Raw genomic sequence first — 23,883 nt, 5'->3', positions numbered from 1 at the left:
GACCAAGCACTCCTTCGCTCAACTACTTCCTAGAACTATACATAAATGTTCTTCTTAAAAGAAGCCGTCATTACTTATTAAAGTTACTGTCTTAAATATTTCTTACCATCTATCTGCAGTTTCGAGACATTTCAGTGGAACACTTACCTTCCAATCTGACGACACCAGGACAGTAAAAATGAATAAGGGCAGCTAACGCACAGCCATCCGAGCCGTCTTTCAACAAATTTTCTACCAACGGAATGCAAGGCAGTTGCTTAAGCAATGTCTGCTCTTTCCTGTAACGAGCCTACGTTAAAAAAAAAAAAAAAAAAAAAAAAAAAAAGAGGTGAAAATGAATAAGTACTTAGCAACATACAGGAAAAAGACAGTATTGTAGATTCCAATGTATCAGTAATAAAATATAAGTCAAGAGAAATGAGAACTACTCACCAACATCCTTCTTTTCTAAACATTACCACTAGACCTCCCTTTACCAACAGCACTTTGGTTCTGAAGCCAAGTACTTAACGTAACATTACAGCGCTCATTTACGTGAAATTCACTTAGCCTAAGAATTTACATGTGAAAGCATCACAAATGGATTTTGAACGTTTGTTATCCGAATCATCAGTTCTGCTCTTTTGCAGATGATGAAATTCATTCACTTTAAGGTTAGACTTCACGTAGACCACACGTTCTTACGTGGAAAGAGTGGGACTCGAGCTGAAAGAATGAGGAGAGGCATCAGAGTTGGGAGAGCGGGCAGAAGAATGTGAAACCATTCTTAGAGGAAACGTGGCGAGAAGAAACATTACTTTGAGGAACTGGAATAACATTCAATACCATGGAGGTATTCTGGCCCCTCACCTGAACGCTGAGACAATGCAAATAAAGTGTAACGACTTTGCAACTGAAAAACACCCTCCTGGTGGAGGTTGCATTAACCAATAACAGAGCAAGCGCGAGGGTTTCTGCTCCCTAGCAGAAAAACAGATGAGACTCTTGTTTTCTAAAGACTGGCTGGCGTGAGTGGATACAAACGTGTAAGGCGGTTCTCTAGAAATGAGACATGCTGTAGAACTCAGAGGTTACGAGAACGAGCTCTTAAGCCAGATGACCCAGGCTCAAGTCCTGGTTCTGCCACTTCTTAGCTCTGTGATCTTGGACAAGGTACTTCAGTGCTCATCTCTCGCTTTTCCCACCTGTGAACTGGGGACAACCACAGTCCCTACTTCACAGCAGCACGGAGGACTACAGAAGATGATGGACAGAAAGTGCGATGCACACACGGGCACACAGCGGGTAATCGCCGGTGGTCAGCTGCTACTAGCTATCAGCTCTCCTCAGGCCAAGAAGAGTAATGCCGAAGGCTTAATGAAGATGCACACTGAAGTGCTTTCTTAGCAAACTTTACAATTATAGTGGTTACTGATATTTAAATAGTTTTTTTTTTAAGTAATCAAAACTAATCTTTCTTCTAACTCCATCTAACCTGATTATATCTCATAATTAAAATACAATTATGACATATAATACTCTCGTGAGAATAACAGAAAAATATTATAATTTACTGAAAGAGAAAATTTACTGTTTGGTGGTGAGGTCAGATTTCCTCTAAATGATATCCCTCAGAAGAGCACACACGTTCAAGGAGACATTTATCCCTATTTCCCTGTCACTGGCTACTCAAGAGCAAGGGTCATGGAACATCTCTTCCTCCGAAGATTTTCAGAGGAGCTTGTTCTTATGAATCAGTGGGGACTAGACATCTGTGTTTAATGCTATGTTCCAAACTCACAGACTACCTATATTCAGAAAAAAAAAAAAAATCACACAGATACACTACATAAATTCTTTAATTGATTACTGACTTTTACATAATCCTTAGAAAACGTCCTCATTTTGCTGCTGGCAGATGGTTTAAAAATCAGCCATGAAAAAAGAGGAGAGAGGAGGGGAGGAAGGGGGAGAGAGAAAGAAATCAGCCGGTGGCCTCTTCCGGCCTTACGCTGCTGCCCCTCACACTTGGTAGTAAGCACCCTTCCAGGTCCTCTTGGGCCGGCTAGAAACAAAAGAGTCACCTCTTGGGAATCCCCTACGTGGGCTGGGCTCAGGACCAAACTTCCCAGATCTCCAGGTCTGCCCTTGTTTTCGGCCCACGGTCTGAACTGGACTGAGCTGAGTGCCCAGAGTCGTGGAACAAAGAACTGAATCGTGTGCTGTGTTGTACCGCACCCCGCACAAGGCACACACAGACACACACGCACAGAGCTTCATAAGGCTGCAGCCACAGAGGCCCACGGCTTAGACCAATCAGAGGTTTATACGTGGCATGCCGAAACACCTTCCTGAAGGTTATATCCTAGGAGGGGCATCAGGTAAACCAACTTCTAATACTGAAGTCACGTGGGACTCCCTGAAAGTTCATCTGCGATTCACAAAGGTTACAGCGTCTTTTATACTCGAACATGCTCTATGCCTTACAGACTTACTGCTCTTTCTACAGATGGAGAAATCTGGCATCTAAAAGGGACATACTTTCTATCTTTCAACACTATGGTGCACTTCTAAGTTACATTTCTGTTTCTGAGGGTGTAAAATACTTAAGTGGTCTAACCCCCAGATGTCACCGTGAAAGATCAACTCTTCAAGTCAAACCAGAATTGAATCCAGCTCAGGTCCAGTGCTGGGAGGGACACAGAACCTGTCACTTCTTTATTACACAAAAAGTGTCCTCTACAGTTCAGGCCAAAAGGAAAGGATCCTTTCAAAAAGGTGACTTTACAATACAAATAATTTACATGTGCAATTCATATTCACTTTTACTAACGTTATTAAAACTAATGCAAATCTACATCCTTACTTTTTTTGTTACCTAGTTACTGATGGCCTGTGAATACCGACAGACTAGCTCACACTTCAAATTATTTTTAAAGCTTCTAATCCAAAATTTGACTAGATTTAAAAAATTTTTCTGTTTTACATTATGATCAAAAACACCTTAAAATCCAATCTCTACTTGTGACTAACAGAATTATACGTAATGACCATATCGGCAAGACAGAAACGATACCATTCTACAGTTACACTTCTGGAGAGCAAGTTGAAGAAGCTGTGCAAACTTACTGGAACCAATTTCCAAAACCATTTGGAAGGAGACTTCAGAGGAAGCAGCAGGAAAAAAGGGGAAGCAAAAGGTAAAGGGAAAATTCATCAGAAGTTTTTAAAATTAACAAGTTATAGTAAAGTTTCTGTTAGTGGAGTTCCAAGTTTATAGTTCTCAAAACATTTTTTAAATGTTAACACTTTACAATTTAGCTTAAACTATAGAGGTTCCTAACGATAAAGACCACCACCTTCCCTCCCCCCCCTCCTCTCCCAACATGGATGTGCGTTTTTAGGGTACCCAGGACACGCTGTGTACTTCGGCAGCAAAGAATTTTACCTCCCAGTTCTGGGATCACACATCACGTTAGAAACTAAATTTATATCACAAGAGGGAGTAGAGAGATTCTAGGGCTGGACTTGCAATCATTAAAATTCTTAAGACATTAGGAGGCCAAGTCTGATAAGGCAGACTTCTTCCCGGAAGGAAAAGAAGAAAGACTGTTTCATAAGTGCAGGAATAAAAGCAAACAACAATGTAGAACGGAACACAATGATCATTTCTTCTAATGCCATAAAGAATTTCTTTCAATTAATGGGGGATAAAAAACCAGCTGGCAATTCTCACCAGTTAGTATTTTTATAGAGTCTCTAAGGCGAGCAGCTACTAACACAAAGAGAATGTAAACGTTATTAATTTTACTATCTAGGGGTGTTCCAAAGAATATAATTTTATGTCTTTAAGAAGATGAATATACAAAAAGCTCATAATTTCAGATAATACGAGCATAATTTGTAACTGTTTATCTTGGTATTTCCTAGCACAGTTTTCTGGCAGCCCTAAATAAATATTTGTTGAAGTGAACCAGACTAAATGGGGTCTGAGTTAAAATTCATATTCAACTTCTATGCAGAAAGTTTTTCCTACGGAAATTAATAGCACAAATAACATTATTTGGAAAAATAATATGAATGAGGTATTCTCAAGAACTTCAAAAATCAGAAAAATGTCATCTCAAGAATCAGAAAAATACCAGCTTCCCACAAAGAGATAATATTTCCAATAATTTTTTCTTACTGCATCAGGAAGAATAACCCTAATACTTTTTTTGCATGTATTTGAATCTCTCGTTTAACCAAAAGTTTTTGGCAGCTGCAGATATAATAGCCATAAAAAGTGCCCGAGCAGGACCAAAGAGCAGGAAGCCCCTGTGAACGTGTCAGGATCCCTGGTGAATAACAGAATTTTCAAAAACAGGAGTTTTCTTGTTTTTGAGACTAGAAGAATCCGTAACACAGAAACTGATGATAATAAGAAATTACTATGGATTATACAAAACAGGAGATAAGCAAAGGAGTCTCTCGTGGTTCAAATGAGTCTGCATTTCTTGCAAAATATTCAATACTCGACCTTTTTACTAATTCAGACAACTCTGAAAGAGCTCCCAGTGGCTGCAGCTGGAAAAACTGAACAACAAGTCAATACCACAGACTGGATCGTAACCCAAACTATACAACACATACACAGGAGCCCGTAACAATACAGATTAACACAGGCTGGATTGTAACACCAAGTACAGAGCACATACACACCAATCCACATTGATACGAATAAACGGCTGAAGGACATAAATAAATGGAGAAAGTACGAATCTCACTTACAGAATTCCAGATGGTGTATATACTCTTCCCTTCAGGGAGGGGGAGCTTAACTTCCCTCTCCTGGAACATGGGGTGGATTTAGTGACCCACTTGCAAAGAAAAGAGCACCAGAGGGGGAAACAGAAACTTTGCAATGAAGGAGACCACTTTCAGCAAGTGGTCAAGGCGGACACCGTCAGTGACACGTGCTCCCTGATGTGGCGTGATGAGATGTGAAGCCACTTCTGTGCTGTTCTTCTCAAAGGCCCACAGGCCCGACCTCATCACAGGACACAGGAGACAAACCCCAGTTCAGGACACTGGTAAAACAGCTGGTCAGTACACAAACTGGGGTAATGTAAATAAAGTCTGTAGTTTAGTCAATGGTAACGCACCAATGCTATTTCCTTGGTGTTGCCAAATAGGCCACGATTACGTAAGATGTTAACATTGGGGGAAGCTGGATGAAGCTGTACTATCTTTGGAACTTCTCTGTAAATCTAAAATTATTCCACAACAAAGCTGATTTCAAAAATAAATACACACGAAATTACGTGAAGGTGGTCAAAAGGCACGAACAGTTACAAGATAATAAGTACTAGGGATGTGATGTGCAGCGTGCTGTCAACACTGCTGCGTGTTATACAGGAAAGCCGCTAAGGGGGTAAATCCCAAGGGTTCTCATCACAAGGAAGAGACAGGTTTTTCTATTCCTTTATGCTGTATCTATACGAGAGGATGAATGTTCACTAAATCTATTGTGGTCACCACGTATGTAAGTCAAATCATTATGGCGCACACCCTAAATTGACACAGGGCCGTATGTCAATTAGATCTCAATAAAACTGGGAATGAACAAATTGATGAACAAATGAATAATGATGGACAGAAACAGATTATAACCCGTTAAATAAAACAAGAATCCATCGGTTCACACAGATAATAAAGAGAGGATAGGTAGATTGATGAATAGATGAGGTCAAATTTGCTTATAATAGAATCCTAACTAATAAACGTAGAAGAAATGATAAAGTTAGAGAATCGCCATTTCGTAACCACCATAGTAAAAAGTAACTGAAGTAGGTATCGTCAATAAATGCTAGGTCTAGGAGGTGGGGAAACACGGAAGAGGAGCAGAATATTTACAGTCTCAAAGTACCCTCCTCTCAAATTACTTATTACGAAAGGAAATATTATCATCATGCTGTCAAAAAACCCAAACATCATCTTAACCAACTGATCAAAATTAGTATCACCTAGTAGGGGCAGACGGATATCACACGCCTCTGGGTACAATACTGGGAAAAGGACACACTTTACATAGTATTCTAGGCTAAAAAAAAGCACAGCTTAATCTAACAATGAGGAAATATCAGAAGAACTGAAATCAAGGGATATTCTATGAGAATGACCTGTATTCTTAAAAAATGTCAAGGTCACGAATGAAAAAGAAGAGCTGAGGACTGTTCCAGTTTAAAGAAGATGAGAGATACGACAGCTAAATACCTTACCTGACCCTGGACTAGATCCTGGACTAGAAAAATATATAAAGTTCAATTGGGATGACTGACAAAACTAGAACATAGGCTGTAAGTCTGATCAGAGCACTTTATGGACATTGTTACCTATCCTGTGGTCATGTAAATGAATAGCTTTCTTCCTAGGACATATACATTGAAATATTTAGGGGTGAAGGGGTATGATACATGCAACCTTCCTTCAAATGTTTCAGAAAAATGTACACATATATACATCTGTGTGTGCAACATGTAATGCACAGAGCACACAAAATGTTACACTGATGAATATGGGGAAAGGACACGTAAGGGTTCTTTGAACTATTCTTGCAACTTTTTGTTAAATCAGAAATATTTCAAAATAAATGTTCTTAACAAGTTATATTAAATCCATACCAATCCAAATCTTTGTAGGGTCTTGTATCCAAATGCACAAGACTACTGATCTATAAAGCTGCTGAAGAAATCTAATTTTCATAGTACTCAGGCAAAGATTAAAATCACGGTACTAGGATATCTAACTAATGTGTAAGTTTCTTCAGACCAAATCATCTTTATAAAATATTGCTCGGAGAAAAAAAAGTTATGGTACCATCTCTGAATTTTAAAAATGTTTAAATATATACGTAAATGTGGACGTTTATAAGGAAGAACTTTGTTTTTATAAGAATGTAAATCAAGAATAAAATGATTATATTTCTAGCCAGACCAAATAGTTCAAATGCCCAAAATCCCACTGTTGGGTAACAGAGCAAGGCTTCATCACCTACTCTGTGCTTGGCAGTGTGCTCTTCACGAGGACCCCTGTACTTCACAGAGTATGTGAAATGAACACTTACCTTCACAAAGATTTTCACAATGAGAAAAAGGGTAAAATTCATTTGAAAATGAAGGTATTGAATCTAAAACATGGCACAGATGAACTTATCTACGAAACAGAAAGAGACTCACAGACATAGAGAACAGACTTGTGGTTGCCAAGGGGGAGGGGAGATGGGGGAGGGATGGAGTGGGAGTTTGCAATTAGCAGATGCAAACTATTGCATATAGGACGGGTGAACAACAAGGTCGTACTGTACAGCACAGGGAACTATATCCAAAATCCTGGGATAAACCGTATGGAAAAGAGTATGAATAAGAATGTATATATGTGTATAACTGAGTCACTCTGCTGGACAGCAGAAATTAACACAACATTTTGTAAATCAACTAGACTTCAATAATAAAGTAAATGAAAACAAATAATAAAAGAGGAAAAAAAAGAAAATGAAGGTATAAATGCTATGCTTGTGCTCAAGTAAAAATGTGTACTGACCCAAATATTTAAGTGAAGGACACTCATTCATTCATTTACTCAATCACTCACTCAGCAAATACTGGCTGTGAGGTCAGTATGTACAACTCCATGGGCCAAGTGCCGTGAAAAAGTCAGAGTGACGTGATCCAGTAGTGTCCGGATACCACAGTTTGCTTTTCTTAAAGGTCACTTAATCTGCAGTTGTTTGGAACACAAATAGCATTTTTTTCCATAGAAACAAGGTTTACTGGATCCTGTGTCAGCATATAAAATCCCCATTTAGTTCATAATGTGTAGGCGAAACTACAGAATTAAACCATAGATATAATAAACGAGGTTTCCATGGAAATCCTGTAACACAGGATGCTGCCGAACCTCATTCCTGATTAGAGCCAGGAGCAAAATGGGGGGTGGGGGGGGCAGGATTAAATCCATCTCCAGGGCAAGGATTTCTACTACTAAAGGGAGGGAAAGAGCAAGGGGGGAAACTGGAGAGGGCTGGGGGACTTGAGGGACAAGGCGGGGGCAGAGCTGGGGGAAGCAGGGAAGCGGGTGCAGATCTCCACTGGGGAAGGTGGTCAACAAAGACAAGAATCAAGCCCAGGGAAACCACTGTGATCCCGAGCACCAGATTGAGACAGAAGTGTAGGTGGTCTCCGCACAACTTGCCTGGCGCAGCTGGTGATGCACAAACCAGCTCTTTCCCTTTCCCTCCTCCGGTCTCCTCTCTTACAGAGTATCAGTAACTAGCAGCATTCGCCCAAAATGAACAGAAGTGCTGTATAATAATGAAGAGACTTAAAATAACCCAGGTGGAAAATAAAGTCTCTGCACACGATAATTTCTTATACCTCGATTCAAATGCTAGACAACATGTTTAAAGGGCCCTCATTATAATATATTTTAAAAGATGTAGGCAATATACTTTAGGTCTTAGTATAGAACAAACACAAACACACAAGTGTTCGGAGAAAAAAAACTCTAAAAGCCTGTTCAAGAAGTTTAAAGAATTAATCCGTGTTAATGTTTCTTCTTCCTTCACAAAACAACCATATGTACAACTTATGATTCCTGGAATGTAATTTTAGAGGCTGGTCTTACTACAAGTCATTATAAGGTTGATATATTAAAAAATGTTTTCCTGTTTCATATATTTTACCAAACAAAGACAAACCCATTATTTTTTGCCAGAAGAATGTCAGAAGCTGAGCTCTAGTCATTAACAAATTTTCCTAAACACCGTCATCCAATTAACCTTCATTTTGCACTGCTACTTACTTGGTATTTATGGAAAGGCTTTCTACGGTACAGTTAAGATCACCAAAAACGAATTTGATGAACACACTCTTAACGCTTCCCCAAAGAGCACACACGTATGAACACAGGGTCTCACAAAGGCGCCTTTTTTTCTTAAGAACATGTACCTTTTGGCCTCCTGAAGCTTCCACTGTGTGGTGGTCTTTCAATTTCTGTGTTTGTTCCATTATGTCTTTCAAATGTTCATTTACCTTAAAATATAAAAACATTAATTTGAATTTATAGTCAAATATAACAGTAAAATAACATGTACCTTAAAATGCCTGTGTTCAGATCTCTGATGTCAAATACCAGTACCATGCAAATGAACAGAATTCATTTTCCCAACCAGAAAAAAGTATTTTACAGGTGTTCTGTTTGAAATTCTAAAATCCATGACTTTACCAGATACTTGTTGAGTACCTAGTACATGTCAGGTACTAGCTGGAGTGCTAGGGGGGAAAAAAGGTACTTGATAACTTCTGTTTTAATGCTTGGGAAACAATAAAACTTTTTTCAGTAAAAAGTTTACAATCTCTTTTAGGACTGCTAAGTGAAAATTATTTTCCTCAAAAACACTCGGAATCAAACTCTTTTTTTTTTTTTTTTCAAATGTCTTCCTTGTCTTTTATTCTTTTCTTTAAAATAAATTTATTTATTTATTTATTTTTGGCTGTGTTGGGTCTTCGTTGCTGCATGCGGGCTTCCTCTAGTTGTGGCGAGCTGAGCTACTCTTCATTGCGGTGAGCAGGCTTCTCATTGCAATGGCTTCTCTTGTTGCAGAGCACGGGCTCTAAGCGCCCAGGCTTCGGTAGTTGTGGCACGTGGGCTCAGTAGTTGTGGCTTGGGGGCTCTAGAGTGCTGGCTCAGTAGCTGTGGCGCGTAGGCTCAGTGGCTCCGCGGCACGTGGGACCTCTGAGCCGGACCAGGGCTCGAACCCGTGTCCCCTGCATTGGCAGGCGGATTCTTAACCACTGCGCCACCGGGGAAGCCCTGAATCAAATTCTTAGGCTGTGATCTCATAGGCATGTCCCTGGATCGTGAGTAGGTTTTAGTGTGGTCATAAGGCCACAGTTAAAATACATGAAAAATTTTTGCATATGGGAACTTCTTAGGGAGAAGGTCTGATTTATCTATGAGATTGTTCAAACAGCCCATAATTCAAGATGATTAAGAGACACTCTGTCTGGTGCAAAAGTATTTCTTCAGAATAGTTTAGACAAGTTTGGATTCTGAGTCACTGATTTTAAGGTCAGTCCAGTAATAATAAGCAAATGTTCAAGTTAATTAATAATGGCATTCTGGAAACTCTGAATGGTATTATCAACCACTGTAACTCTAAACTAAATCAATAATTTTCTAATCTCTTCTGCTGCTTAAAATTCAGTTCAGTGCCTGAGAAAAAAAGACTGAAGAATTTGAATTTATGATAAATTTAACTAACAGTTACGATACACTCCGAGGCGTTAGAAGGAATTTAACCAACACACAGATTCATCTTGGGTTGTACTGCCAAGTAGGCTGCCGTGCTCTAAGATCTTAGGGCACCGACTTGGCAGTGTAAAACACTCTTCCGAAGAGACAGCAGAAGCAGAAGCGACCCGGCTCTGACTCAAAACCCCTACTCACAAGCCACGACCTTAATAATTTCCTGATACCTGAGCCTTCGTTGCCAGCTGGAATAAAACCTACTTCGCAAGAGGTTTGGAGACGATGCCTCTAAGACGGTCCCCAATGATCCCCTTGAGTGTGGGCAGGGCCTATAATTTGCTCCTACCCAACAGAATACAGCTAAGGGGATGGGATACCACTTTGGCGCTTACGTCTCGCACACTAAGCCCCGCTCTCTCCTCCTGGCTTTGAGGAAGCACGCAGCCATCCCTCGAGCTGCCCTACAGAGAGGCCTGCATGGTAAGGAGCTGGGGGCAGCCTCCGGCCAGCAGCCAGTAAGGAACCGAGGCTCTCCATCCAACTGCTGGACCTAAGCCCTGCCAACAACCATGTGGGCTTGGAGTGGACCCTCCACACCCAAACTTTCCAATAAGACCCCAGGCCTGGGCAACACCTTGACCCAACCTTGTGACAGACCCTGAAGATGGAGCATGCAGGTAAGCAAGGTCTGGACCCCTGACCCACAGAAACTGGTAATCCTGAGATGATTATAATAAGTGAGTAAATAACTGAGCTACCAGAAGTTTTAAGCAGTTAAGTTTGTGGTAATTATTACGGCAAAACAACTAATACAGAGAATAAAAGAGATAGTGTATAAAATGTACCAAGTAAAGTGCATAATACAGAGCACAGACCCCATAAATAGAAACTACTACCATTACTTAGAAACGATACACCCCCAACGTAATTCCAGATAGTTACATGTCTGTAAGGGCCTTAACAAGTCCTACTCAAAATACTTTAAGTTGATGCAATGGCATAAATCATCCAAAATACCAAACTCATGATTATAAGAAAATTTTACACGTTGATAATTCATTAACCTTCTAATAGGGAAACTACACGGAAAGTACAAGACCTGGTCACTTCAAGTTACTTAACCTACCTGGGTACACAAGACAGATAAATGAGATAATTAGCTTAGTAATTCTTAAGCCAGTTCCCAGATGCTGGTTAGAAAGTTCTAGCACTAAAGTTGAGTCATGACATTCTTTGCGCAACTCACGGATAAAAAGTTCAAGATGTGTGTGTATCAGAGAGCCCACCATGACTTGGAGGCAGTTCACCACTGGAACGAGCGCTGAGGACCAGTGAACTAGAGAACGTACAACGAACAGCCGGCGCTGGCATATGAATTAAAAATAAATGTGCTAAAACGTCACATGCATTTTTAAATATCCATTAATTTAAAAATGGACACGAGCTTTTATTTAATTTTTTTTCATTTAAAAATACAAAACAGTCATGTGTATCCTTGCCTTGATGTAAGTCTAAAGTCAGTCAATACTTTTTCCTTCCTCCTGAATAATACAAAAACCGTAGAAAGGCTTTAATTCAGATCACCTCCTCTCACCCCTCACGTTACTTTAACCTAGCAACATAGCTCTTCCTTTTTAAGGGCCTCAGAATTAGGCACGAGGATGATTTTTTAATGACACTTGCTTAGATTTACCCATGTGCACACCAACTCCCCTTTTTATCACTGCTTCCTACACCCCACCTCTTCCTCTAGGTTCCCCTTCTTTCTTCCTGAAGCACAACCTTCCAGTACTTCTTTCTGCAAAGGTCTGAATGATAAACCACCTGTCTGAACCAATCTCGATTACAGCTTTAGTCCTGGGCGGAAGTACAGAGCTCTAGGCTCGTCGTTATTTTTCTTTGGCACTTTGACGATTTTGCTGCAGTGTCTTCTGGCTCAACTATTACTGCTGAGGTGTCTACTGTCGCGTTCCTTTGAGAGAGACTGTCTTTTTATCTGTGGATTCTGCAGTTTCGTTGCTATATGTGTAGGCGTGGATTTATTTTCATTTCTCCTGCTTCAAACTCACGATGGCTCCTGAATTTGAACGTCTATGCCTTTCATCTATTGTAAAACATTTTCATCCACGTCTCTTCAATTATTCTCTCCCCAGCCCACCCACTCCCTGTTAACTCCTTCTGGAATTCCAATCAGACCTCTAGGCAAGTCTGTTAACCTCAATGTCACATATCCCCTCTCATCTCTCTGGGCTGGTTCTGGGTAATTTCTTCTCGTTAATTAACTCCCCTCTTCAACTACGTCTAATCTTCTGTTTAATCTTTTTGTTTCAACGACTAAAATTTTCAATTCCTGAAGTTATATTTTATTCTTTTTCCAATATACCCTCCACGCTGCCTTATTCTTTCCTATGGCCTTTATTCCGTGTTTTATTTTCAGCCACTCAAGCATTTATTTTTGTCTTTTCCGACTGCTCTCCTCTCTGCAGCTCTCAGCGTGTGGGCCTTGTCTGTCAGGTTTGCTGACTCTCCCGCGTACGTGACGGCATCTTCATCATTTCCTAAACACTTGTCGTTGGTACTTTTGCATCTGCGAGAAGAGTATCCCTCCCCCACTGCTGGGGACTCCCACGGTTTGGGTGCAGAAGTGACCTTCAGAGCAACTTTACCTCTGCTGGTCTGCCAGGTGCCAGGAAGATACCACTGGCCTGGCACTGGGCTTTCTGGTCATCTGTCGCCCCCCACCCCACGCTCAGTCCAGGAGGCCTCCTCCCCAGACCTGGAGGGAGACACAAAGTCAGCCCAAGACGACCCGACAGGCCGCATCTTCTCGCCAGGGGGTGGTTTAGGTGTGGGCCTGAGAACCACCCTCCTGGGGGAGACCTTCTGCGGGAAGGTTCCTTTGCTGATAGCAGCGCCCAGAAGACCCTACTCTCATCTTTGCCGGACATCGTTATGACCGCACGTGTACGACCTCTGGAATCACCGCAGCCATCGTAAAACCATGCGTGGAAGTAGCCCCGTGGCAAAGCTGGAACCCCTGCATTACTGATGACACTAACACCGTCAAGGCCCACCTCCAGGTGGCACTTAAGAGCAAAGACATCGCGGCTGGTGTGCTCATTTCCATTGAGGGCGCGAGCTCTTGGTGGGTCTACACAGAGGTCACGGTTCCAGCTTCCCGTAACCGGCAAAACGCACGGCCTCATCTGGCATCTAGTGACTCTCGAGCCCCGGCAGAGGCTCCACGGCCCCTGAGAGGCTACCAAAGCCTGCAGCCCCGCTTCGTTTCTGGCACCCGACAGTTTCCTTTTCTGTCTCTGATGCTCAGCTCTGTAGCATAAACCTTTCCAACTGCATTTTATCAAACATGTCCAGGAGCTTGTAACAGGAAGGGCTACCGCTGAATGTGACACGCTGCCAAAATAGCTACAATGTCCTGTCTCGGCAACATGTGTTACAAGGCGTCATAACGCCCATGCATCTTGAAGCATTTTGACCATTTACCAGTTATGGGGGGAGGGGTTGGTAGGGCCCAAACTTGGGAAAGTTTATAACTTTTTCTGGGTTTTTGGTTTGGTCCTTTTTCTTAGCATTTTCTTTTCTTTCTTTCTTTTCTTTTTTAAGTTAAAAAAGAAACACTTTCAAATTCAATATCAGGTAGTTGTAACTGATCTGTCAGTTTGGAAATATCTTCATGATTTTTTAAAAAGTCCTTATCTGATTCTCTCCGAAAAGCAAACTGGTCACACGTGAGCATTCTGAACCACTATTCCTTCACTTACTCATCCACACGGTCAACAGCGACTTACTGAACTCCGGACATTATATTAAGAGGCTATAGGGACACAACGGTGCATAAATACAGTCTAGTCCCCGTCCTCACGGAACAAGGGAGACGGAACAAAAAAGGAAAAAAGGGTGAAAAATTCTCCCCCCCCACAAAAGCAATCTGTAAGGAGTGGTACAAATCAATAAAGAGGTGAGTAGAAAATCACGGGAGTGGGGAGACCTATCTTGGCAGGGACGCTGTCCCAGAGGCGGCCTCTGAAGCTGCAGCCACGACACAGAGAGGAGGATGAAACACAAGCAAAGGCCCTGTGGTGGGAAAGCCTGCTGTGTTTGAGGGAGTTGAAGAGAACAGTAAGGCTGGAGCCTGGTGAACCCAAGGGAGGCTACAGATGGAACTAGAGAGAGGTAGGGCCAAGTAACAGAAGGTTCCTGTATTCACAACCCTTGTGTACCCCGCCTGGCTTAGCCATTACAATCTTGTCCTCTGTGATCTTGCTTTTTTTAAGTTTAAACTCATTTACAGTCAACAATGCTGATAACTATTCTAGCCATGTAATTCCCATTTTTCTACGGCAGCTTTTTTTTTTTTTTAAATACCTGTATTATCCAGAAGAAAAGGCAACTAGGTCAGGATAAGGCAAAATAAGAGCCAGAAGAAGCGGTACGTACTCCACTGGAGAGCGGAAGGTGACGTCACACCCAGAGAAGAGACGCCGATGCATGCCGGGGCTGGTGGAACCAGCGAGAAAAAGCTACTCTGAGCTACTCTGAGGTGCAGGTTCAATCATCTGGTTCCAATCATGACCTGAAAACTGAAGAGGGTGGACACGGCTGCCTAAAGGTGTTGGACGTTCCAAATCAGGTGATCTCCTTACTTTCCGTAGACTCCCAAAGTTCTACAGTGCCGAGCCCGATTCTGTGGCTTAAACTCCCTCTTCGATGTATTAAACACCATCGCTTTGCCAAACACAGCACTAGTCCAGGCGCTTAGCGCTAAAAAAGAAAGATGAGCACAGTACTTGCCCTCACATCGATTATTCTAGTTTGTTCAAAGGATTAAACTCTGAAAAGTGCTATAAAGGAAACAGAGCATCACAGTAGGAAGTAAGACTTGCCAGGTGCCTACTTTAGACAGGCTGCGAGGAGAAAGCGCCATCCAAGCTGAGAAATGATAGCGCAGACGCACCGAGCCGCACAAAAGGCTGGGCGATGGGCCACCCGGGAACGGGAAGCATCGCGTCCAAGGGCCAGAGGTGAGCCCCGCAGCTGGGACGAAGGGAGGGAGGGCAGAAGAGGAACAGTGGCCCTGACCTGGGATGGAGGTGCACACGGGGTCGGGCTGGGGGGTACTTTGTCGGCGCTGGTCCACTTGACATTTTCAGTGTAAAATGTGAACCCGGCATGGTCCGAGTGGCCTGAAAGCAACATCCTGGGGGTCCTGGCTCTGGTCCTGCTGAGGCAGCAGGTGTCACCCGGAGCTTCCCAGGGACACCGAGGAGAGCTCTGGACGCGACGGCAGGACCGGGAGGGCCAGCCGCTGAAGGAGGAGCGCGCCGAGTGCGGTCGGCCTGCGCGGCTCTGCCCTCAACCCGCGCGAGGCTGAGTGGCTGGGCTCAAGCAGGGAGCTGCAGCCTCGGTGGCTTGAGGAGCAAAGGGGGCAGTCACCGGCGTGGCTGGGTACCAAGGAGGAGCAGCCTGGCCGGAAGGACTCGTTCATGGAGGGGACCCCAACCCACACGGAAACTGCCACAGATCCTTGGCTGGCCTGCACCGTGCTAGCAGGAAGGGGCCCCGGAGCCCAGGAAGGGGACAACTGCTGGGACCCCGGCAGGGAGGTGGCGTGGCGCTCGGGCTTGGAGAACGCCCGGCGGTCCCGAGGCTTCACAAGGCTCACATGTGAATTCGAGACGCGGACAGAAAAGCAGTCACTGGATTTGTCCGAATGGGAGCCTGCAGTGGCCTCAGCAGCGACTTCAGGGTGGGAGTAGGGGAGGGGATGGAGAGGTTCTGTGTGCAGAGAAACAGGGTCCGAGTTGGATGGGGAAGCTTTGTTTACCAGGACGGGAGACAGCAGAGCAGCCTTATTCTTACGAGGATGACCCGACAGGGAGGGAGTCGGGTGACAGAGGAGCGTTGAGTGTGGCCCACAGACCAGCGCTGGGACACTGCCAGGAGCTTCTCAGAAACGCAGACTCTCCACCCCAGCCCAGACCTACAAGCTCCCAGGAGATGCTTTTTTTTTTTTTTTTTTTTTGCGGTACGTGGGACTCTCGCTGTTGTGGCCTCTCCCGTTGAGGAGCACACGCTCCGGACGCGCGGGCTCAGCGGCCATGGCTCACGGGCCCAGCCGCTCCGCGGCATGTGGGATCTTCTCGGACCGGGGCACGAACGCATGTCCCCTGCATCGGCAGGCGGACTCTCAATCACTGCGCCAGCAGGGAAGCCAAAGGTGAACATTTTTAATAGTGGGGGTGTGAGAGTGAGGGAAAAGAGTTAAACGAGAACGGAAGGTCTGCGGTGGGTCGTGAAGGTCACGTGGTTTCTGACGATGAGTGGGTCCAGGATAGGACCGTGATCCCTACAGCTAACGAGCGGAGGGCAGAGTGCCACACGGGCCTTTGACACTGACGCTGATACTACGGACCACGATGGCAGACGCAGGAGTCTTCACACTTAGCTTCTTGTTACAAGCTCCATGCAAGCACTCAAGGCGGGGACACCTGAAGATGTAACTTCTTTTAAATCCGTTCAGGTCTGTCTTGCTCACAGATAAGGTTTGATTTTCTCTGGGGTTACAGTTGTAAATGAAAGAGAGTCAGGAGGAATTAACTATTCAAATTGGTAAAGGGAGCAATAAATCGACAATTGGAGCATCTTCAGAGCACAAATAACGGATCACAGCTCTATAAAAATTTCCAAGAGGAGGAATCTACAATCTATATAGTCTTATGCAAGTCAGCCAAGCAAACCTAAAAATCATCTAGTTGGAGATGAGAAACTTATCTCATCCCTGGGCGTAAAAAATACTTACTGAGCGCTTGCAGCGTATAGTTAGTTCCCTACGTGGAGGGCTCTGAGTTTTCTAATAATCTAATATGAACTAGATTAATCATTAAATGTAACTACAGATACTGTGGAATACATGAAATCTATTTCCATCATTTTAACAGTATATATATATTTTTAAGTCTAAAGGGAACGGGAAATTTCAAGTAAGAGCGCGCAGCTTTCGTTTTCACTTTGATTTCAAACAAAAAGAGTTAATGGAATCTGTCTTAGTCCGTTCAGGCTGCTACAACAGAAATACCACAGACTGGGTGGTCCGTAAGCAACAGAAACGTATTCCTCAGAGTTCTGGAGGCTGGGAAGTCCGAGATCAAGGCGCCAGCAGACTGTGTCTGGTGAGCCCGCTCTGTCACACGGCAGAAGCGGCGAGGGAGCTCTCTGGGGTCTCCTGATAAAGACAGTGGCACAGGTCCCACGCAGGAGGGCCAGGCCCTCACGACCTAGCCACCTCCTGACACCACCGCATTGGGGCTTATGACTTCAACATATGAACTGGGGGGCAGGGGGGACACAAACATTCAGTGTGCAGCACAGTGGGGATGTGTGATGTTTTCTGGCTCTGAGACTTTTTTTTTTTTTACCCGAGGGAGCATACCCCTACCTTATTTATCCAGTACATGACGGCATCCTCAATGTCATAGGGCAGATCTGTGGCTTGGAAGAAAGCCGAGTACTGCTGTGCGCACGCGGCCACCTTCTCCACACTGACCATCTCCACGGTGTAAGCCATCATGAGGGTGTCCATCATGGCCAGGTGAGCGCTCTGGAAACAGACACCGAGAACGACCGTCAGAAACTGCTGCTTATATAAGTTTACATATTAATAGTATTTCCTTATGAACGGGAGCAGGACTCAAGGCTGTGGAAGACGAGCCTTGGTGAGAAAGCACAAGTGGTCCAGGCCGGAGGTGAGCTGACGGAACCCGAGTCATCTGTCACTCAGACACGTCCTGAGGATCTATGCTCAAGACACACGTTACCTCCTGCTCAGAGCACGCTCCTTTTCCCGCGTGTCCTGCCTTTGAAAATGTCGCAATCATCGGCTCGGCAACGCAACTTCAAACTTCAGAGCAGTCTCTGAGTAAGTGCTCTCCTCACTCCTCTCCTCCACGTGGCAGAAATGTACACATGCTACTTGTAAGCTGTCTCTCAAGGCTACCCGCCTGGTCTGGCGGCCTCCGCTCCCATTCGGACACCACCATGTCTCTCCCCTGAACAAGGCAAAAATCCTGGTTTTCCTGTGGCTCCAACTTCTTCCTCACGCTCTGCATCCAGCACAGGACTTCTAGTCTTTCCTTTGTGGCTGCTTTTTGCGGGGTGGAGGTTTCAAACAGAAACGTTATATGGGGGGAGGGGGGGTGTTTCTTAACATTTCCCAACATTACAAAGTATCTAAAGTCGAAAGTACCCTCTCCCCCTCCTGTTTCCCAAGCAGCGTCTACGGTTTGGTACGTATTCTTACCAAAAATGTAATTTTGGTAAGAATTTACACTGCTTCCTATTCTTTGGCGTCACAAACAACGCTACAACCTTGTGTGCCTCCAGGGACGATTCTCCACCGTGCGGCTACTGGGCCCGAGAGCAAACCTCACGCTAAGCTTTGATGAATAATCACTGATCTGCTCTCTAGAAAGGCTGCGGCAACTTTCACATCCCCCAAGAATGTTAGCAAGGGTGCTTGTTTCCCCACGCTGTTTGCCAACATTAGACATCACTGCCTTTTTATCATCTGTATTGGTCTGAAGGTTAAAAACCCCACTCTTGTTCAGGCTTTGCATTTCTCTGATTGAGGACGGGCATCTTTTGTATGTTGGGCAATTATTGGTATTTTTCCCTTAGGTATACTCACCTTTCTTTATTTCTTGATTTGTAAGGGCTCATTATTTATTAGGTACATGAGCTCTGGACCATTCAGGTAGCAAATACTTTTTCCCGGCCTGTCTTTGGACTTTCAACTTTATTCGGAATATATTATGCTGCAGAGAAGTTCTAAGTATTTACTCGGTAAAACCTGTCAATCTTAACGTTCTCCTTCACGACTCTGGAATTTCTCCCAAGCTTACAAAAGGCTCCCCCCGCACACCCCCAAGAATATAGAAATAGTATCCTCTACTTTTTCTGTTAACGATACTTTAAATCCACGTGGAATTTATTTTTGAAGATGTTATCAACTAGGGACTAGTTATTTTTCCACATCAGAGACGTCATCATGTCAGAGACGTCATCATATCAGAGACGTCATCATATCATGCTCCCCTAAAGTCTACCTCATCTTCTGTATAATAAAGTCTAAGGCCCCTCCCTATCAATCCAGTTTTACAACCCACGTTTCCTTCCCCCAATCTACATTCCGTTTAGAACAGCCTCAGAAGAGTGTTTGCTGCTCCGCAAACCCGTCGCCAGGCTTCAAGCTCCCGTGCCCTCCCTGCTGTCGCCGCCTCACACTGCAGACCGAGTCCTGTTGTTGGTCTGACTGTCACCCTCTTTCCGACCCCGTTTCCAATCAAGATGGATCATTCTGCCTACAGAGTGAGTATACTATTTATACTTGCATGAAATTCTTTTCTTCTTTGAGTTTTATTGCGATGTAACTGAAATACCACGCTGTGTGAGCTGAAGACTGGACACACAGATATTGTGAAATGATGAGCACAACAGGTTTAGTGCCACGTGCACTGAATTCTGACTTCATTATCTGAAGCAGGGCACGGAAAACAGTATCTGTAAGAAGCTCCCCGGATGAGGCTAACGAGAAGCTGGCTGAGGACCATAGACTGTCCGGCTGCAGGACAGGCACCATCTCCCTGGTGAGACAGCGAGACCCCAAGGGCAAGGGCACTGTCTGAGCATCTTCGCACTCCCTACACCTCACACGGTACCTGACAGCGAGCACGGGCTAAAGGAAGGAAAGGAGCTGGCCTACTGCTCACTGTAAAGGGCGAAGAGCTAGCTTGACTCTGGAGGCTGAGGAAGCGGGTTCTGACTTGGACGTGGCGGACCAGCGTACTGAAAACTTAGCGGCGTTTACAGGAAGGCAGGTGCTCTGTCTGAAGCGGAATGCCTGATTACGGCAATCGGAAAACCAACGGTGACTCCAGGTGCTGTGCTGAGGGCTTTATTAACATACGAGCTCTTCCAGTTCCAATCTTTGCGGAAGTGAGGCTGGAGATAATATACATTTGTTATAACCCTTAAAGCTCTGAAGGAAGCATCGTTTATGTTTTTAACGTGAGGAAGCTGAAGCTCCAGAAATTAAATAGTTTGTCCAAACCCACGCACTCCTCCTATTGCGTAGTGCGGTTGGCAGAAGCTAAGTCACGTACCAATAGTTAGGCAAGAAATATGTTCTGGAAATGGTAAACAGTCATCACATGCAAGAAGGAAAACTCAGCATCATTATTTGCACCTCAAGTCATGTTTTCACATTCTCCCTCTTGTTCGGGCGGCTACTGTCCAGAGAGAGACCCCAGTTCCTTCTTCAGACTCAGAGTGGACACGGGATCAACCGCAGCGCGCCCTTCCACTCAGGTGATTTCTGTGTCCTCTCTCTATTCACTCGAGCCCTAGGGAGCGGGGTCCCGTCTTTCTCATCTTTGTTCCCAGCACAAGGTTTTGAGGGCAAAGTCTGAGTAATCAGTATTTACAGCATTACGAAGCATAACTCTTTTGAACAAACATGTGGGAAAACATCTCAGGAGCTGTAAGACCATCCACCTCCTCTTCACTAAGACTCTTTTCTCTTGGCAATTTATTCTACAGGTACAATTTAAGAGAGAAAACGGAGCTGTAGGAATGAAACTGACGGTTACAGAATTGTATATAACAAGAAAGGAAGCAACGTTACAAGCACAATTAACAACTTCTGCCATGCTAAGCTCTTTAAGGATAGGGGAAATGTGCAGAATACAATGTTGAGTAGAAGAAACAACGCCATACTATAACAATGCTCAAAATAAATATACACACATGAATGGACAGACACAAGTGTATGTACGCATACACCTTGAATATACATAGAATATATATATATATATATATATATATATATATATATATATAACAGGAAGGGAAAAGGAATGAATAAAAATAAAACTTACTTAGAAATGACCACGTTATAATATGCAAAAAATACATATAAAATCTATAGTTTACTTCAAAACTTAGAGGATAGTAAACACTAAGTATAATTAGTAATACATTTTCAGAACAAAGCTCATCTCACTGATTACTTCACTTCCTAAATTTAAAAACAGACTTAAACAAATTCCACTACCGTGTTTACAGATATTTCCATAACATGTCCACCCACTTTTAAACTGAGAACCTTCAAATTTTATTATGATTTTTTTTTTTTACCCCTTAACTTTATGAGGTAGAAGTAAATTTAGAAATTATATATAACAGAAACTATATACATAATGAATCTAGAAAGCATCGACAGTGAAAACTAAGCTGTAGGCTACAATCAATCCATTTGGAACGATTTATGTCTCTAAATAAAATACACGCATTTAATTGTTTACCCAAAGCATTAAGGTCAGAATAACAATAACGGCAGCTAGCACTGAGTGTTACGCTCCAGGCAATGTTTCCCGCATTTGTGTCAACTCACTTGATAACACAGCGCCCTGAGGTGCGCTCTTATTAAACCTGTTTCACAGATGAGAGAACGGAGCCACCCGTCCGAGGTTACAGAGCCGGGAGGTGCGGAGCTCACACGGCCCAGCAGCAGCCTGCAGACCCCAGGGCTGGGCACCGCGGAGGCAGTGCAGAGCCCGCCACCCAGGAGCAGCAGCAGAAAGGCTAGTGCGGAAGGAAAGCAGGAAGGTCCCCTGCATTTTAGTGAAAAAGGCAAGGACAAGGAGGCCCGGGAACTCACTGAGGCCTCTACTAGCTTCTAGATCTGGGTTACAGGTTACATTTTTGTTATCTCCGACCAGTGGAGTCTAGACAAAAATGATTTACATTTAGGTATCAGAAATGAAGGTTAAGCCTATTAAATAAAGAAGAGCATCGAAGTGTTGTAGGTAAGAAGGCTATTAATGAGCCTCACAGATTAATAACATCCAAGTTCTACTATTTCATGGCTTTTTTATTCTTTTATCAGACGTAGGACTAAGAAAATATTTCCTAAACTGAACTCAGGCCTGTGGCGCAGTGGCCAGTGCACCAACCGTGTCCAAGCCCTCCTAGAGGGACACGGGAGGGAACAGACTTAACAGACGGACACGAACAGGAAGAATTGGGATTATTCTGCTAAAGTGGCACACAACAGCATATACACATCACGCTACAGTTCGTCAAAGTTAATTCCGATTCAGAAAATAATATTTTACACATCATTTATTTATATAAACGAGTTCACCAAAATTTTCATTTACCCTTCATTTACATGGAGATACAAGGAAAACAGCACTTAAAGCCCTACTGAGATACCACTTCCCACCAGGAAGGCTATAATTTAAGAAGTCAGATAATAACAACCACTGGCAAGGATGTGGAGAGATGGGAGCCCTCGTGCCCCGCTGGCGGGAATGTTAAATAGTGCAGCCACTGTACAAGAGTCTGGCACTTTCTCAAAGAGTCTGCCCCAGCAGCTCTGCTTTTACGTTCAGTATACCCAAGAGAAACAAAACACGTGTCCACGCAAAATCTGTACACAAATATTCAGAGTGGCATTATTTGTAAGAGCCAAAAAGGTGGAAACAAGCCAGACGTCCATCAACTGAGGACAGGATAAGCGAAAATGATACAGCCACGATATTCTGAATGGAATATAATTCGGCAATAAAACGGAACAAAGCCTGACATAGGCCACAACATGTGTGAACCTGGCAAACAATGTTGTTTTCTAAAATGGATTGTGGCAGTGCTTACACAACTCTGAATATACCAAAACCATTGCACTCTACGCTTGGAATGCGTGAACTGTATGGTGTGCCGATCATACCTCAAGTCGTTAGCCCCCCAAGAGATCAGATGGATTTATGACGCTCTGCTGACCCTCTTCCAGTGTAAACACCTCAAAAACGACCGTTTAGGTCTAAGTCAGGCAGTTAGCTATATCCATGTGTTTGCAAAGTATCTTCAGAAGGACTTCAAGGTGAAGGGACACTTATCTTTCTGGACAGTGAAGTATTTTAGATATTATTAAAAAATAAATTAACATTTGCTTACTACCATAAGTTTGTTTTCTACATAACGTTAAGCAGGAAACATCTATATATGAATTGATGACAAAAAGTAAAATAAATAAATACGCTAAGTTAATTCTATTTTCCTCCCACAGATATTTAAGTTCACTTTCTTTTTTTTTTAGGTTCACTTTCTTAAGGCTCCAACTAACCTGGATAAAAGGTATATATAGTTTACTTTAAAAGATTATTATTTACGATCTTTCTTAGATACTGTTATTTTAGTAGCTAGAATCTTAGCGACAGATTTCTATAGTTGGTGTGAGAATAGAAATTTTCCAGAAAAACAATTTATTTCCAAGCATAATGTCGGTCCCCTTATATGATAAGAAAATCTTAGCGTATCAAAAATTCAGGCTATCAAAAGTAGGCTGGACTCACAAGTGTAGGTAGTGTGCTACGTGAGGGGCAAGTTTTTTGCTAACATCACAAGGGTCTTTGGCCCAATGAGTGGGGTTTGATAGTAATACTTGCTACAAATGTAAAAAAAAAAAAGAAAAAGAAAGGTAGGCTGGTCCAAGGAGCAAAAAGCACTGGCCTTAAAAACAAAGGCAGGACTTCCCTG

General features: G+C 43.4%; 1 protein-coding gene and 1 non-coding gene across 4 annotated transcripts in view; one reads left to right on the top strand and one right to left on the bottom strand.

The window, feature by feature from the left end:
• Positions 1-23,883, bottom strand: part of CAMSAP2 (calmodulin regulated spectrin associated protein family member 2) — a 98,945-nt gene that overhangs the window by 23,864 nt on the left and 51,198 nt on the right. For 2 of the 3 annotated variants that reach the window (XM_032631011.1, XM_032631017.1), the window contains exons 3-5: positions 17,726-17,887; positions 8,967-9,050; positions 148-289 (exon numbers count right to left, since the gene is read on the bottom strand). In XM_032631011.1, coding sequence (XP_032486902.1) covers positions 148-289; positions 8,967-9,050; positions 17,726-17,887 — 388 coding nt within the window. The remainder of the gene's footprint in view (positions 1-147; positions 290-8,966; positions 9,051-17,725; positions 17,888-23,883) is intronic. The other variant, XM_032631026.1, reaches the window with a different exon arrangement.
• On the top strand, positions 23,655-23,799 carry LOC116745357. Its single transcript, XR_004347402.1, has one exon. It is a non-coding gene; the product is annotated as a small nucleolar RNA SNORA62/SNORA6 family (small nucleolar RNA).

Source organism: Phocoena sinus, chromosome 1 (genome assembly GCF_008692025.1).
Source record: "Phocoena sinus isolate mPhoSin1 chromosome 1, mPhoSin1.pri, whole genome shotgun sequence".
Classification (NCBI taxonomy): domain Eukaryota; kingdom Metazoa; phylum Chordata; class Mammalia; order Artiodactyla; family Phocoenidae; genus Phocoena; species Phocoena sinus.
This window is presented reverse-complemented; position numbering and strand designations above follow the sequence as displayed.